General features: G+C 45.9%; 1 protein-coding gene across 14 annotated transcripts; it reads right to left on the minus strand.

Moving 5' to 3' along the window:
* Positions 1 to 5,561: 5,561 nt before the first annotated feature.
* LOC119301146 lies at positions 5,562 to 12,039 on the minus strand. Of its 14 annotated transcripts, XM_037578053.1 has the most exons (9): positions 10,441 to 12,039; positions 10,320 to 10,359; positions 10,189 to 10,240; positions 9,775 to 9,875; positions 9,197 to 9,242; positions 7,306 to 9,095; positions 7,128 to 7,181; positions 6,602 to 7,039; positions 5,618 to 6,511 (listed from the first exon to the last, which is right to left on the minus strand). In XM_037578053.1, the coding sequence occupies exon 6, from the start codon at positions 8,568 to 8,570 to the stop codon at positions 7,584 to 7,586; it is 987 nt and encodes a 328-aa protein (XP_037433950.1). In that variant the 5' UTR covers positions 8,571 to 9,095; positions 9,197 to 9,242; positions 9,775 to 9,875; positions 10,189 to 10,240; positions 10,320 to 10,359; positions 10,441 to 12,039; the 3' UTR covers positions 5,618 to 6,511; positions 6,602 to 7,039; positions 7,128 to 7,181; positions 7,306 to 7,583. The 14 variants fall into 14 exon arrangements, 6 of the variants coding, with proteins under 6 accessions (XP_037433950.1, XP_037433951.1, XP_037433954.1 ...); XR_005146889.1 differs by having other exon boundaries at positions 5,562 to 6,511; positions 7,306 to 7,801; positions 9,775 to 10,240; positions 10,441 to 12,035; XR_005146892.1 differs by having other exon boundaries at positions 7,306 to 7,423; positions 9,775 to 10,240; positions 10,441 to 12,035.
* Between the last annotated feature and the right edge of the window lie 2,514 nt (positions 12,040 to 14,553).

Here is a 14,553-nt window from a genome sequence, read left to right on the forward strand (position 1 = left end):
CGGAAAGAGACAATCATGGCTACACACGCGGTTGATGCATTTTTTAATTAAGTTAAGTGTCAAGTTCTCTACAACCGGACATTAACAAATTCCCATCTGCCCATAACCGCGGGCACGTCTTTCGAAAGTTCAAAACCCTGCGGGGGTGTCCCAACTTAGCCCATCACAAGCTCTCACGGTCAACGAAGGATATTCCTTCTCCCAGGAAGACCCGATCAGACTAGGAATCCCGGTTACATGACATTTCGACAATGGTAAAACAAGACCAGCAAAGCCGCCCGAATGTGCCGACAAATCCCGATAGGAGCTGCATATATCTCGCTCTCAGGGAACACCGGATGAGCAAGAGGTCGGGTTGGCATAGACCCTGGTTGCCTAGGGGGCGCCAGACATCGCTCAGGTTGGACCAACACTTAGAGAAGCACTGGCCCGGGGGGTTAAAATAAAGATGACCCTCGGGTTAATTACTCCCAAGGGAAAAGTTTAGGTTGTTAGGCAAATGTAAAAGCAAGGTTGGGCCTTGCTGGAGGAGTTTTATTCAAAGCGAACTGTCAAGGGGTCCCCATAACACCCGACCGTGTAAGGAACACAAAATCAAGGAACATAACACCGGTATGACGAAAACTAGGGCGGCAAGAGTGGAACAAAACATCAGGCATAAGGCCGAGCCTTCCACCCTTTACCAAGTATATAGGTGCATTAAAGTAAACAAGATATGTAATAATGATATCCCAAGAATAACCATGTTGCAACATGGAACAAACTCCATCTTCACCTACAACTAGCAATGCTATAAGAGGGGCTGAGCAAAGCGGTAACATAGACAAACAACGGTTTGCTAGGAAAGATGGGTTAGAGGCTTGACATGGCAATATGGGAGGCATGATAAGGCAAGTGGTAGGTATCGCGGCATAGCAATAGATCGAGCAACTAGCAAGCAAAGAAAGAAGTAATTTCGAGGGTATGGTCATCTTGCCTGAGATCCCGCAAGGAAGAAAAACGAGTCCATGAAGAAGACAAACGGACGTAGTCGAACGGATCCTCACAAATGTGACATTATCGGAACTAACCCGAAGAAGCAACATCAGAAAGAAGCAAACAACATAGTAAACAACCATCACATAAGCATGGCATGATGCACAACCAAGTATGATGCATGTCCGGTTTAAATATGCATGGCATGACAAAGTGCACAAACAACTCTACAAGTTAAGTGGAGCTCAATATGCAACCAGATGCATATTGACGGAACACCACATGTCTTATTTAGTTCACTCTTGTTTATTTACCCAACAATATTAAATGTTGGTTAGCATGGCAAGAGGTGAAGCATAAGTAAACTACACATCTAGGCAAGTTTAAATGAAGCCGGAACAACAAGTAACAAGTCCGGAAAACCCTCATGTGCAATTTATGGATTTGGCACTGTTCTGCCCTAAACCATATTTTAGAGTTGTTAAACATGAAAGATGAGTGGACCAAGTTAAACTAGGCATTTTTCTACCCCAAATAGATATAAAGTTTATTAAGTTTGGAGCTATGGTTATTTAGTTATGAATTAAAGCAATTTTAACATATTATTAGAGCAAATTTAATCAAACAACATTTTAAATATTTCAAACATGCATGAAAGTTGGAAATTATTAAACTAGACAAAATTCTAAGCATTTTACATAGATAAAGTTTTTACATATGATGCACGGCTTGAGAGTTTTAAAATGCAAGGAGTTCAGGGACTTTTCTGCAAAACTGGAAATCCTGGATATTGGACAAATTCACAGCGCACAGAAAAAAACAACTATGGGCTGAATCTGAGAAGAACTGGGCTGCTCACCACGGGCCTTAGCAGGCCGGCTGGCTTAGCGGATCTGGCGCGGCTTCTAGGTTTGCGTGGATGGGCCAAGGGTAGGTTGGGCCTTGCTGGAAGCGGTGCTGGGCCGCGGCTGGAGAGGAGGCCAGCCCACGCAGCTGGCCAGCACGGTCAATACGCGGCTGGATCGGGCGAGCTTCTCTTGCTCGATCTGGACAGCGGGGAGGCACTGAAGCGGGCGCGGTCAACGCTCGTCGGAAGCAGAGCAGCGTCGGTGCTGGACGGAAAGGCAGGAGCGGGGTCCGGCGAGGCAGGAGACTCCGGTGGGATGGCAGGAATGGAGCGGACGCGGGTGGTTCCAGGCAAACGGGCCGAGCGGACACTGCTCCTGGCGGCGCGCCATTATTCCTGTGAAGGTTCAGGGAGAGGGAGAGAACTACGTGAGAGGGAGAAAACAGAGGGAGGAAGGAGAAATAAGGGGAGGCGGCGAGGGCCCTGGCCTGATGCACTGGCGCTGCTCCGCTGAAGCCGTCGTCGGGTGGTGGTGCTCGGGCCGAGGCTCTCGGGAGGAGGAGGTCCAGCATGAAGAATTCAAGGTACAGCGGCGGCGAGGCAGAACGGTTGCGGGTTGGCTGCCGCTCGGGGAGGAGGAGCTAGGGCTCCTGGCTTGCGGTCAACGGCGGGAGGCAACATGGATGCAAAATCAGCGGTGGCTGGTCTCGAAGAAGCGGGACGACGGCCATGGTCCTGTTGCTGCTGCTCGCGGGATGGTGAAGACAAGGGAGATATGGTGCAAGGGCCTTGCTCCTTTGGGCGATGGGTGGCAGAGGAACGGAATCGAGAGGAGGCTTGGGGCTACAGGAGAGCAAGGAGGATCTCCTCCCTTGGATCGTGCGCGCGAGGCAGGGCGCTCCGGCTCGGCATAGCGAAGGGATCGAGGGAAGGATTGGGTTGGTTGGTGGATGGATCGAACAGATCCCGAGGAAGAAGGTGGTAGGTGGCGGCGGGCATGGGATGGATGGGGCATTGCTCCTAAATTTTAGGGTTAGGGTCTAGTTATATAGCAGGTAGATTAGTTTAGGGGCTACTCGGGCCCTCCGATCATAATTAGACGGTCCGAGATGAAAATGTTAGGTAGCCCAATAAACAAAACGAAGATGTTTTGCAGACGTTTGGGGATGATCCGGATCCAACGGTGACGACTGCCCGGGTCGGTTCCGGGACAGCTTACGGGCGTGCGTGCGAGGAGGGTCGCGGGATGACGAGAGAGGTTAGGTAGGGCCTAGCGGTGAGTGGTAGTGGACTGTTTAGACCGTCTCGAGCTGAGAGAAGAGAAGAGAGAGAGAGGCCCGGCGACTGTTTTCGGAGACCGAAAACGTCCGACGATAGACCGACTACTATAGTCACTATAGTTATCCGTTGGGGCTTCAAACGGACTCCGAATGCGATGAAACTTGGCAGGTGATCTACTGACAACATAACAACACCGCATGCCAACTTTCAACCCAATCCGAGAACATTTTCCGGCCACTTAAAAAATAATATTTTGGAGGTGCCGCGGGCGCGTGCAAGTGTGTCTGGGCTTAGAACGGACAATGGAAGGAACTGGGGGACCCGGACGAAAGCAAGTTTTGAAAACATGATGATGCAATGCACATGATGACATGACAAGATGCGACATGCAAGGAAAAGACAAGGCAACAACAGTCAACAACTGGGAGACACCTGGCGCAAAGGTCTCGGGGCGTCACACCTACATGGTAAAGAAACAAGAGTTGTTGCCATATTTCAAAAGGGCAAAAGAGCTTTTAGCTATGTTCGCAGATATAAATGTTGAACACATAGTTAGGAACCAAAATGAAAAGGCTGACGCCTTAGCTGGATTAGCTGCTGGTATGTCATTAAACTCAGATGAAACAATGAACGTACACGTAGAGGAGAGAAGAATACTACCAATATTTGCTGAAGAAGAAGAAGCGATAGTATCTTCTGCAATGACAGCTGATGTATGTGAAATCGAGGTAGGGGATTGGTGAGCACCATTCCTTGAATATCTACTTCATGGATACCTACCTCTTGATGCTAGCAAAAGATCTAGAATTCGCAAAAGGTCAACCCATTACACATGCATCAACGACATACTCTATAGGCGTTCCCATGGTGGCATATTATTGCGCTACCTTGCCGGAAATGAAGTTACAGAGGCCTTAAACGAGGTGCATGCTTGAATATGTGGCTCGCACCAATTAGGGCCTAAATTGCACTACCAATTAAGGCGTTTAGGTTACTATTGACCCACAATGTTTGAAGACGCCACTAAATTTGCAAAGAAATGTCATGAATGCCATGTGCATGTTGACTTTATACATCAGCCGGACGAACCACTCCATGCGACAAATATGTCTTGGCCTTTTGAAATGTGGGGAATGGATATAGTTGGGCCAATTCATCCACCATCGTCCAAAGGTCATAAATTCATTTTAGCAGCGACAAACTATTTTTCCAAGTGGGCTGAACTTACACCACTAAAGGAAGACAAAGCGGCGAATGTTGAATATTTTATAAGAACACAACCCATTTATCGCTTTGGTGTTCCTTCTCGGATTATGTCTGATAAAGGAACTTCTTTTAAAAACAAACAAGTGGAAAGATTATGCTCAAAGTTTAAGATAGACCATCATTATTCCACGGCATATAATCCTACCGCCAATGGACAAGTAGAAGTTTTCAACAAAACTCTTTGCAAGTTACTAAAGAAAGTTGTAACAAAAAATAAACATGACTGGCATGAAAAGCTTCTCGAAGCCTTGTGGGCTTATAGAACCACAATACGCACGCCGACAGGAATGGCACCTTATTCCTTAGTATTTGGAGGAGAGGTCGTTCTACCTTTAGAGGTACAGATCACGTCATTGAGAGTCGCTACACACGAAAATTTGTCGGAAGAAAAATCAGTACAACTGCATCTCGACGAATTAGAAAGACTAGAAGGTAGACGACTTCAAGCTTTGCAAAATCTTGAGGCATACCAAGCTAGGATGTCTCGAGCATTCGACAAACGAGTTAAAAGAAGGTCGTTCAAACAAGGAGATCTAGTACTTGCGGTCATCCGTCCTATGAATATCACACAACGGATGAAAGGAAAAATTGAACCAAAATGGGAAGGTTCCTTCGTCATAAAAGAGGTTTATTCTAGGGGCGCATATAGAATCATATCACCAGATGGGGAATACTGGCACCAGTAAATGGGAAATTCCTTAGGAGTTACTATGCATAAGAAAGGATATTACTCCATACCCTCATGAGTCTAAACTGGGGCACAAAAAGTAATTACTCCAACACCTTACGAGTATAAGCTATGAATAAATCGTCGAGCGTACTCCATAACTCATGAGTCTAAACTGGGGCAAATAAGAAAAAAGAAAATACTCCATACCCTCATGAGTCTAAACTGGGCACAAAAAAATTACTCCAATGACTTACGAGTATAAACTATGAATAAATCATCGAGCGTATTTCATACCCTCATGAGTATAAACCGGGGCACACAAATTCACTCCAATAAACTTACGAGTCTAAACTGTGGCACTTAAAATAAAATAAATAAATTTCACTCCAATAAACTTGCGAGTCTAAACTGTGGCAGAATTTTTTTTATAAACTCCAACAACTTACAAGTATAAACTATGATGTAAAAAATGAATTTAATAAAAAAATACATAAACATCAAACAGGCTCCATAAGCTTAAACTGTTGTAAGAAAAATGGTACGTACATACATTGGAATGATAATAAGGCTTCAGGCCATACACAACGATAGTGTTAATAAATAAGATGCTTCAACGTCAAATCTGTGCTAGTCCGTATACCAGTATATCATATATAAATCTAAAGTTCCCACATGAAGAAATAAAGCACTGATACATCTGAATTGAAACTGAAGACTGGAAATTAAATGGTTCGAAATGGAACAATGGATTGAAATGGCTAAATAAAAAAACTAAGCGAAGTCTAGGCCTTCTCAAGGAGCTCGCCAGTTCTGCAGGCTGTTCAACAACTGACTTGCTTCGGTCTTTAAATTTATTGTCTTTTGTTTAAATTCAGCAAGCCTTGTACGTTTGCCAACATTGGTATCCAGTAGACTCTTCACCAACTTCTTCTGTTCAGATTGATGGGCATCATGTGCTTGTCGGCGCTGTTCCATTTCCAATTTAAGCATGTGCAAAGTAGCAGTAACCTCTTCAAGCTGGGCCTTCAGCTCTGCTTCCCGCGCCTCCATTTCAGTGCACTTCTTTTTTATGGTAGATAAGTCCTCAATTATGGCCTTGGAAACCTCATGCCCGGACTTAATCTTAAGTTCTACTTCAGCAACAACATGTTCATCTCGCTCAGATTCCCTCGTGAATTCGGTCTGGCCACCCTCCAACTTCTTGGAAAGGTCAACAAGCCCGACCAAAATGGCCTGCACCTTAGCTACCTCAAGCACTTGCATGGGCAGCGTTTGATAAACACTCTCAAGCATGATGCCTCGCTCGGGATCACCAAGGGCAGAGTCGTTCAGTCATTCGAGGACTCGTTTCACTACGAAATTCGTAGCATCCATAAACGTGTCCTTGACGAAACTGCAGTCCATCTGTGCGCCTTTCCCTGATACAACCATCACCTCAGGGTCTTGTGAGTGGCGAATTTCTTGGTCGCAACCTAAAAAAAGGAAGAGTCGTGAGAATTTGATGATAATGATGGTTTATAGACATGGCCAATTAAATAAGTATTTATAGGTAAATAAACTACCAGGTAAAGTGACAAGAAATCAAGAGCACTAGGGGTATGGGGCACAACTTCACACCCGGGTTGGAAGGCAGACGACTTGTGCCACACTCATCAATGGTATAATCCTCGTCGGATAAATTGAAGAGGTCACCAAGGCCATGATCCTTTTCTCCCGTGAGAACATGGCCAAAATCTTCATCATTAACAAAGCTACTAAGCTCAACATCTAACGATTGACCGTCCAAGGTTATTGGTTCAGAAAAATCATATTCTTGCGAAAAAAATCAAGTTTGCACTTGAGGGGGAGCCTCTCTTCCTCGTCAGCATGAGTGGGCGATAAATTTCTACGCTTCTGCCGCCGGTGGCCGGGGCAGTTTCCGGAAGATCATGACTACCCACTAGCAATGGATGAGTAGAGGAAGAACCAACTGCAACAACATACTTTGGTATGCCACTTTGCTGCAGCCACATATATAGAAGGATGATATGTTAGTACTGATTAGTACAACAAAGAAATGAACAAGTTGTACGCAGACCACTAACTCACCTCTTTAGATTTCATGGGTTGAGTAGCGACAACATCCTTAACCTTTCGCTTCTTCTATTAAAAGGAGATATAGAAAAAATGAGATAAAGAAAGGAGCAAACGAACTATGGTAGTACCAAATATATATATATATATATATATATATATATATATATATATATATATATATATATCGTACCTTTTTAGAGTTGATTAAAGGTTCATCATTTGAGAGAAAGCCACACAAAATGGGACGCAGGTGGTCCATAATTCTCCTTCCATTCAATTTGATGGCTGCAATATGCTCCTCCTTACCCCTGGCGGAGACTTCCTTTATAACAACAAAATCATTCTCCGAAAGCTTGCGGGGAACTATGTACTCCTCTCCGCGTTTCAGAAAATTACATTTCCGCGGATTATAATTCGGACCATTCGAGATGCCCGGACGAAGAGTATTGAATATGTTGTTAAATGGTTTCATAAATCCCACCCACCAGTTGTTCCAGGCCACAAAAGAAAATGTCTGCGCATCATTAAGAAGGTACTGGAACTCTCCTTGGTCCGAGCGTAACAAATGCGACCAATACGCATACGCAACCCCAGTATCCTTCTTTGTGTACACGCTGACCAGCGGAGCATGGGCACTTGTTGTCTCAAAGTAAGTTGTCGTGCAACTCGATCAGGATGATATGGCTCTGCTATGCAAAGATCATCAACATCAGTAGCACGCCTCCATGGAAGCATACCCCGATGTGAAGAAATGGTGAAAGACCTTTGCAACTGATCCACCCCGACTAAGTTCTTTGGAGTATAAGGATTCCAAAAAATATTGGCTCGGTCATCAAGGAAAATGCGTGCCTTAGCAGGACTGAAAGTTGTGGGAACCCGAAACATAGTTTTAATCATGGTTGGTTGCATCGGCAATTGCTTAACATCTGGAAGATGTTTCCCTTTCACTTTGTCCTTAAATGGTTTTCTCAAATAGAGACCCATCCACCCCGCAATATAATGCACTGGCCAAATTCTTTTCTCATAAGAGGGGGCAACGGGGTGCATACTGATCCTTCGAAGAGAATAATACAATGAACAAAGTGCTAAGGGGGCCAAAGAGATATTGCGACCCAAAACGATCCAAGAGGCCATCAGAAGGACACCGGGACGAATATAAGGCCCCCCACCAACAACCACGTAAGAGCAAAGCCAGTGTGCTATAAAAGCCGCAACGTACATGTGTTGTTCCCGAAGGGAGGTGAAAGATGAAGTGCGTTCGTGTTTGTTATGGAAATGGTCACACCAAACTTGAAAAATCACACTTCCATTTTCGCGGCTGAGCCGATAGAATTCTTCTAAAAAGCCAGATAAGAAATTTGGGAACATAAGCTTTGAAGGTTCTAGGTCATCTATAGAGGAAACATATTCCTCGTATGGATCTCCAACTAAAGGAAGACCCAACATTAGAAGCATGTCAAGCAGAGTCACGGTGCGTTCACCAGATGAAAAAAGAAAAGTATTTGTTTCTGGATCCCATCTTTCCAGTAGTGACCTCAGTAATGAATCTGAAACTTCATATTCACCAAGAGAGCAATAAATGGCCCCATATATGTAATCGGTGTTCTCCGCTTATTCTTTCAAACAAAACGAGTGGTTATTCAATATAGAGATGCCCCACTCAACATAGCCTTTGGGTTGCGGAACATACTCGACTGTGTGACCATCCCAATCTAGACCTTTTGCTACCATCCTGGTCCCTAGGGTGTAGGCTTCATGATCAGGTTTAGGGTAAGGTGCTAGTGGATGAAAAGAATAGTCACTAAGAGTAGACCCCACATTCCAACCACGAGGATGGCGCGTCAAATCCGCATGTGCGAGCACCTGCTGTCTGATCACTTGGTTGACCTCTTCACTAGTATTAGGCTCATATAGATGCCGCTCAGCTAACTGACAAATCGATAGTTCATTCGAAGGAACAAACCCCTTACCATGCGCCATCTATATATAAAAAGGCACAAAATGAATATGATGGCATGTGTATGTGTAAAAGAAACACCTAGTTAAATAAAAAAAGAGGGGGAAATGTCACGGTGTGTTACCTAGCTTTATTAGCAACTACCTTCAGCCAACCATTAAATACTTTCCCTACAAAACAAAAAGGGAAACACTGGAGTAAATAAAAGACATCAGATCCAAGCATTGGTTGTATATGTTATGTGGCACTTATAATTGTTTCCACGATTATACGACGGACCAAGCCCACGTAGGGACTTGCCGGGACGTCAACCGTAGGAAAAATATATTTTCAACATAATCTATATGTAGGAAAAATATATTTTCAACATAATCTATATGTGGCGCTAATAATTGCCTCCACGGTCGTACGACGGACCAAGCCCATATAGGGACTTGCCGGGATGCCAACCGTGGGAAAAATAAATTTTCGACATAATGTATATGTGGCGCTTATAATCATCTTCACGGTCGTACGACGGACCAAGCCCACATAGAGACTCGCCGGGACGCCCACCGTGAGAAAAACATATTGCTGGCATGTTAAATATACACGGCACTTGTAATCATCTCCGCAGTTATACGACGGACAAAGCCGATATACGGACTTGCCAGAACGCCAACTGGGAAGAAATCATATTGTAAACATATGTGCTATACTTACTGATCTCAACGGTTGTACGACGGACCAAGTCCACATAGGGACTTGCCGGAACGCCAACTGAAAAGAAATCCAGTGCTGATCTCAACGGTTGTACGATAGGCCTTGCGAGAAAAACCCGTGAGGAAATTATTGACATAGGTTACATAAAAGAAAATCAATCGAAGATGAAAGGGATCTATACTACACACATGAGTCTTCACGGCTGTACGACGGACCAAGTTCAAACAAACTTGCCGGCATGTCAACCGTGAAACCAAGATGTTGCTTGATCACACATACATTCAGAAGAGACGACATCCTCATATATAAACAAAAAAATCACACGTTGTACACTGTGGGTTGCATGCATGTCTAAATGTACATATCCTACTTCAAACAAATAGAACAGGAAGGAGACAGGCCTCAAAGTGTTACCTGGCCGGAAAACGAACGGACGATCTATTCTACTAGATTGTAATCACCTCACCTGAAAACAAAAGGGAGATGGGAAGTCAGGTTAAGATACATGAATAATCTATTTCTAAGAGAAGCAATGACGTACTCACCAACATCTGAGCCTGAAATCAAAGTTGCTAGCTTCTGTACCTAAAAAAAGCAAATCAGAGTTCAGCTAGATGATGGAGACACAAGGGCAGATGTCATCACTGCCTTAATCGTGATACGTACCCGAAGTTTGCCGAAGAGCGGAGTTTGATTAAGATTGGCAAAACGCCGTAGTCACTGAAGCCCGGAGATATGAAAAGAGAATAAAATACACTTGTTTTTTTTTTGAACGTTGGCAGGAGAACTGTCAAATTCATTGATCAGAAGATGAGTAACAAGAGCCCTCCAAAGAAGGAAAGCACAGCAAAAAGGCTAGTGCAAAAAGAAAAGAAAGAAAAAGAAACCCGCCGGCACCAACACAAACCCAAGCTTAGTTGACAACCGTGCACATCATCGAAATCCATCGTCGAGGTCACCAAGATGACGCCTCCAAGGAGGAAGTGGTATTGCTAACACCACTATCATCCAATCTGGCTCCGCCGGATCTTAGGTTTTCACCCGAGACCTCAGCCATGAGGTAGGAAGAGCAATGAGCTCCACGGCGGTACCTCCAAGGAAGAAGACGACATCCATAGATGCCGTTACCGTCGGCACCGACGAGGTCAATGCAGGATTTTCATCCGGAGGCAAGTCTTCTGCCACCCATCCAGGATCCGAGACCTACCCATCGCCACCGGGCCGGATGAAGTCCGGCACACACTACCAGACACGGGAATGTCGCCGCCGCACGCAGAAACTAAGCGAGCACATGCCAACCTGACCGGTCTGCCCCGCCGCTCCCAGGACTTGGGCGAACCAAGTCGGCTTCGGCCATCCTCTGACTCCGTGCGCAGATCTAGGCGAGAATTCGCACCGTAGCGCTCAAGAAAGACCAGAGAAGAACCTAAACTGACCGGCCCGCACCGCAGCGCGCCGGAACAGAGCAAAAAAACCAAGCCAAAGTTAACAGGCTCGCGCCGCCGCGCGCTAGGACCGGACCTCCGCGCTGGAATTGGTGAGCCCGACCCTCCCCAAGCACCAACAGGATGGACGGCACCCCTGCTCTAGGAGCTGGACGTGCACATGGTTGAAGGGAGAAGCCCACCAGCATCCACACCTCCACGACGCACAAGCACAGCGCCACTCCTCGCCCCTGCGATCCAAGAACACGCAGCAGCGCCCCCTCCACACTCCCGCGAGCGCCCGCCATGGCAGATGCGCGAGGCCGCCGGGCATCCGCCCCGGCAGATCGGCACAGGGGAAACCCCCGCACGCCACCGCGACGCACGCAGCTGGTTCGCGCCGTGCACGCACGCGCGTCGTCGCGCATCCCTGCTCAGCAGCGAAGCCCAGGGCCCGTCGAAACCCTAGATCGGGTCCGGCCCCTGCTCGCCGCGCCTTCTTGCCGCGCGCAGCACACCCCGCACCGCGCCCATCGCGCTCATTGCGCCTTCTCGCCGCGTGCACCACGCCCGCCGGCGCCTGCTCGCCGCGCGCATCGCGCCCGCCGCGTCCCTGCTCCTCTCCTTGGCTGAGCGACCCCACGCTGCCCAGGCCTCGTGAGAGGGAAAAAATGGGAGGCCCCGCCGCCGCGACGCCGCGCGGGCTTTGCCCGGCGGCGCTTGCCGGCGGCGGCGAGGGGAGGGGGAGATCTGGGAGGGGGGCTGGAGTGGCGGCTAGGGTTTCGCCCGGGCCGCCCGCGAGGAGGGCGACACGAGACGTAGGACGAGAGAGATACCCGCCAGTACGCGGCTGGGATATCGGCAGTAGCAGCTAGCTCTGGATAACTCTTCTTGTTTAAATGTCAACTCCTTATCCTTGAGACTCCCAACTAACCGGCAGACTCATAGCAAACCTCCAAGATTAAGGTCTTATCTAGTTAAAGGATCCAAACAAATTTTCACATGCACGGTACGCTATTGGCCTAACGTCAAGCCGGCCATTTGAATAAAGTATATATGCGTACCTTTCCAGGGATAAAACTAAATCTTGCAGGCACGTAAAAAAAGGGATACATGTATTTTCGAGCTCTGAATCTGAATAAATAAAATCATTCGCTTTCAGACCTCGAGGGGTATCTGTTGACACTGATTTGGGCCAAAAGTAAAATATGGCGCATAAATATTATTCAAATAAAATTATTTACATAAAATGAAAAAAATATTGTGTTGCCAAATACACGGATAAAAAATATCATGACGAATTTCCGCGGCGCCGCTCAATATAAAACAACAAACTCAGAAATAAAATAGAAGGAACAATACCGTCACATAAATTAGAGGACATATGACTTTCGTACACATACGCCATCATCAACGGCAAAATTCCGACGTTGGCACAAATCCACAGACGCTAATATTGCCAAATATTATATCATAATTACCAGCATTATTGTTCCGTCACCGCTAAAAAAATATTGACACAATAATGTTCACGCAAAATAATATAACACGCAATGATGTGTAAAGAAAATGTCAAGCCACCATATAATTATCAACGAAAAATGTTGTCTTGTGTCACAATAATTAATTTGGCCTAGCTAGCCCAGTCATACATATGGCTACGTACATGTATGATGCAAGTATGAGCTACTTGCATGCATGTGTTATGCATGGGTTAATTATGCGGCAAGATTAAAAGATAATTGAGTAATTAGCCGGCCCATGGCCACAACACGTATGGCCTGCATGCATTAAACGTATTATAGTCAGCTGGGCCCATCCAACTAAACTCTTAAAGCTCATTAAGATAACTGATCGTATAGGAGAAATCCACTCGGCCAAGTTTTCTGCGCGATCTGAAGAACGTGGGCAAGCTCTCACGATCCCACGGTCGTAGATGTGAGCGCATCCAGCTAAAGGCTTCTACTGCTCTCTCCGCTTCTATTAATACCAGCCAAACCAATGTGTTGCGGCTGCTCACCACATCCATCGATTGCTCATTCAGTTCATCGCTCATTCATAGTCAGTTGCCCACAACTCACGCACATACAACATTGCTAGCTTTGTTGCCGTCGGCCGTCCGCTCGCCGCAGTAGCCGCCGGCGGTCCGCTCGCCATCGTCATCGTCGGCCGTTCGTCTCGCCGTCGTCGCTGCCGGCCATCCGCCCGTCGTCCGCTCGTCGTCGTCACCGTCGCTCGCTCGTCATCCGCTCATGTTGGTCACACACATCGCCGACAGCTTGTCGTCCGCGCCATTCATCGCCCGTTGCTCATCTACATCACCACATCACACGTACGTGACCACATCCAAGGCATGGTGAGAACTCAAGGCAACCTCCTGGCTCCATTCTTGATGTATCCCTCTTGATTCATATGCCTCGAATAGCATGGGTGTTCCAAGCCACTTTACATAGCACATCTTGTTTGGTCTTATGGGATCTAGCATCCCTTGTTGATACAAACCAAGGTTAGATTAGGTCGCTCTTGTTTTGGTCTCATGGTGATCTTGTATCTCATGTTGATACAATTCAAGACTAAAATATATCCATTGATGATGTTACCATTTCACCGTACGCGTCATATATGTTTGGTGCTTGGTGCTTCTCAATTAATTTTTCTTGGTTCGGTCTCATGGTAATCTCAATCCCATGTTGATACAAATCAAAAGTAAAATAAATGCCTAGTCTAGTCATGTACTTATCTTCAATCCCGTACTGATGCGAGCTAAGTGCGCATGTGCAATCAAAACTCCTCTTGTATTGGTCTCATGGTGATCTTGCATCCCATGTTGATACAGTTCAAGATTAAAATATATCCATCGATGATGCTCTATTTTTCACCACATATCTCATATATATTCGGTTCTACCCACAAAATTCTTCTTCTTTTGGTCTCATGGTGATCTTGATCCCATGCTGATACAAATCAAGATAATGCATGAGATGCCTAGTGGTCATATATCACTCCTCAACCCTATAATGATACAAACTAAATGCATAGGTGCAATTAAAAAATATTCTCATCTTGTGTTGGTCTCATGGCGATCTTGTATCCCATGTTGATACAATTCAAGAATAAAAATATGTCCATCTTGATTTGGTCTCATGGTGATCTTGCATCCCATGTTGATACAAATCAAGGATAGAAATAGAAATAAAGCTCATATTGATTTGGTTGGAAATTCACACATGTTTCTTGCATATAATTTATGGTCCGGCTAGACCCCTAAATGCATCAGTATAGGGTGTAAACTTGGAACATACGGCTATATGTTCATTAGTCTCATGAAGCAGCATTATACGCTCGGATTTTGTAT

The sequence above is a fragment of the Triticum dicoccoides genome, chromosome 5A, assembly GCF_002162155.2.
Source record: "Triticum dicoccoides isolate Atlit2015 ecotype Zavitan chromosome 5A, WEW_v2.0, whole genome shotgun sequence".
Classification (NCBI taxonomy): domain Eukaryota; kingdom Viridiplantae; phylum Streptophyta; class Magnoliopsida; order Poales; family Poaceae; genus Triticum; species Triticum dicoccoides.

What these genes read in the sequence shown, in the direction of transcription:
- LOC119301146 (XM_037578054.1), bottom strand. Translation starts at nt 8,570, where the DNA reads ATGCTTCTAATGTTGGGTCTTCCTTTAGTTGGAGATCCATACGAGGAA.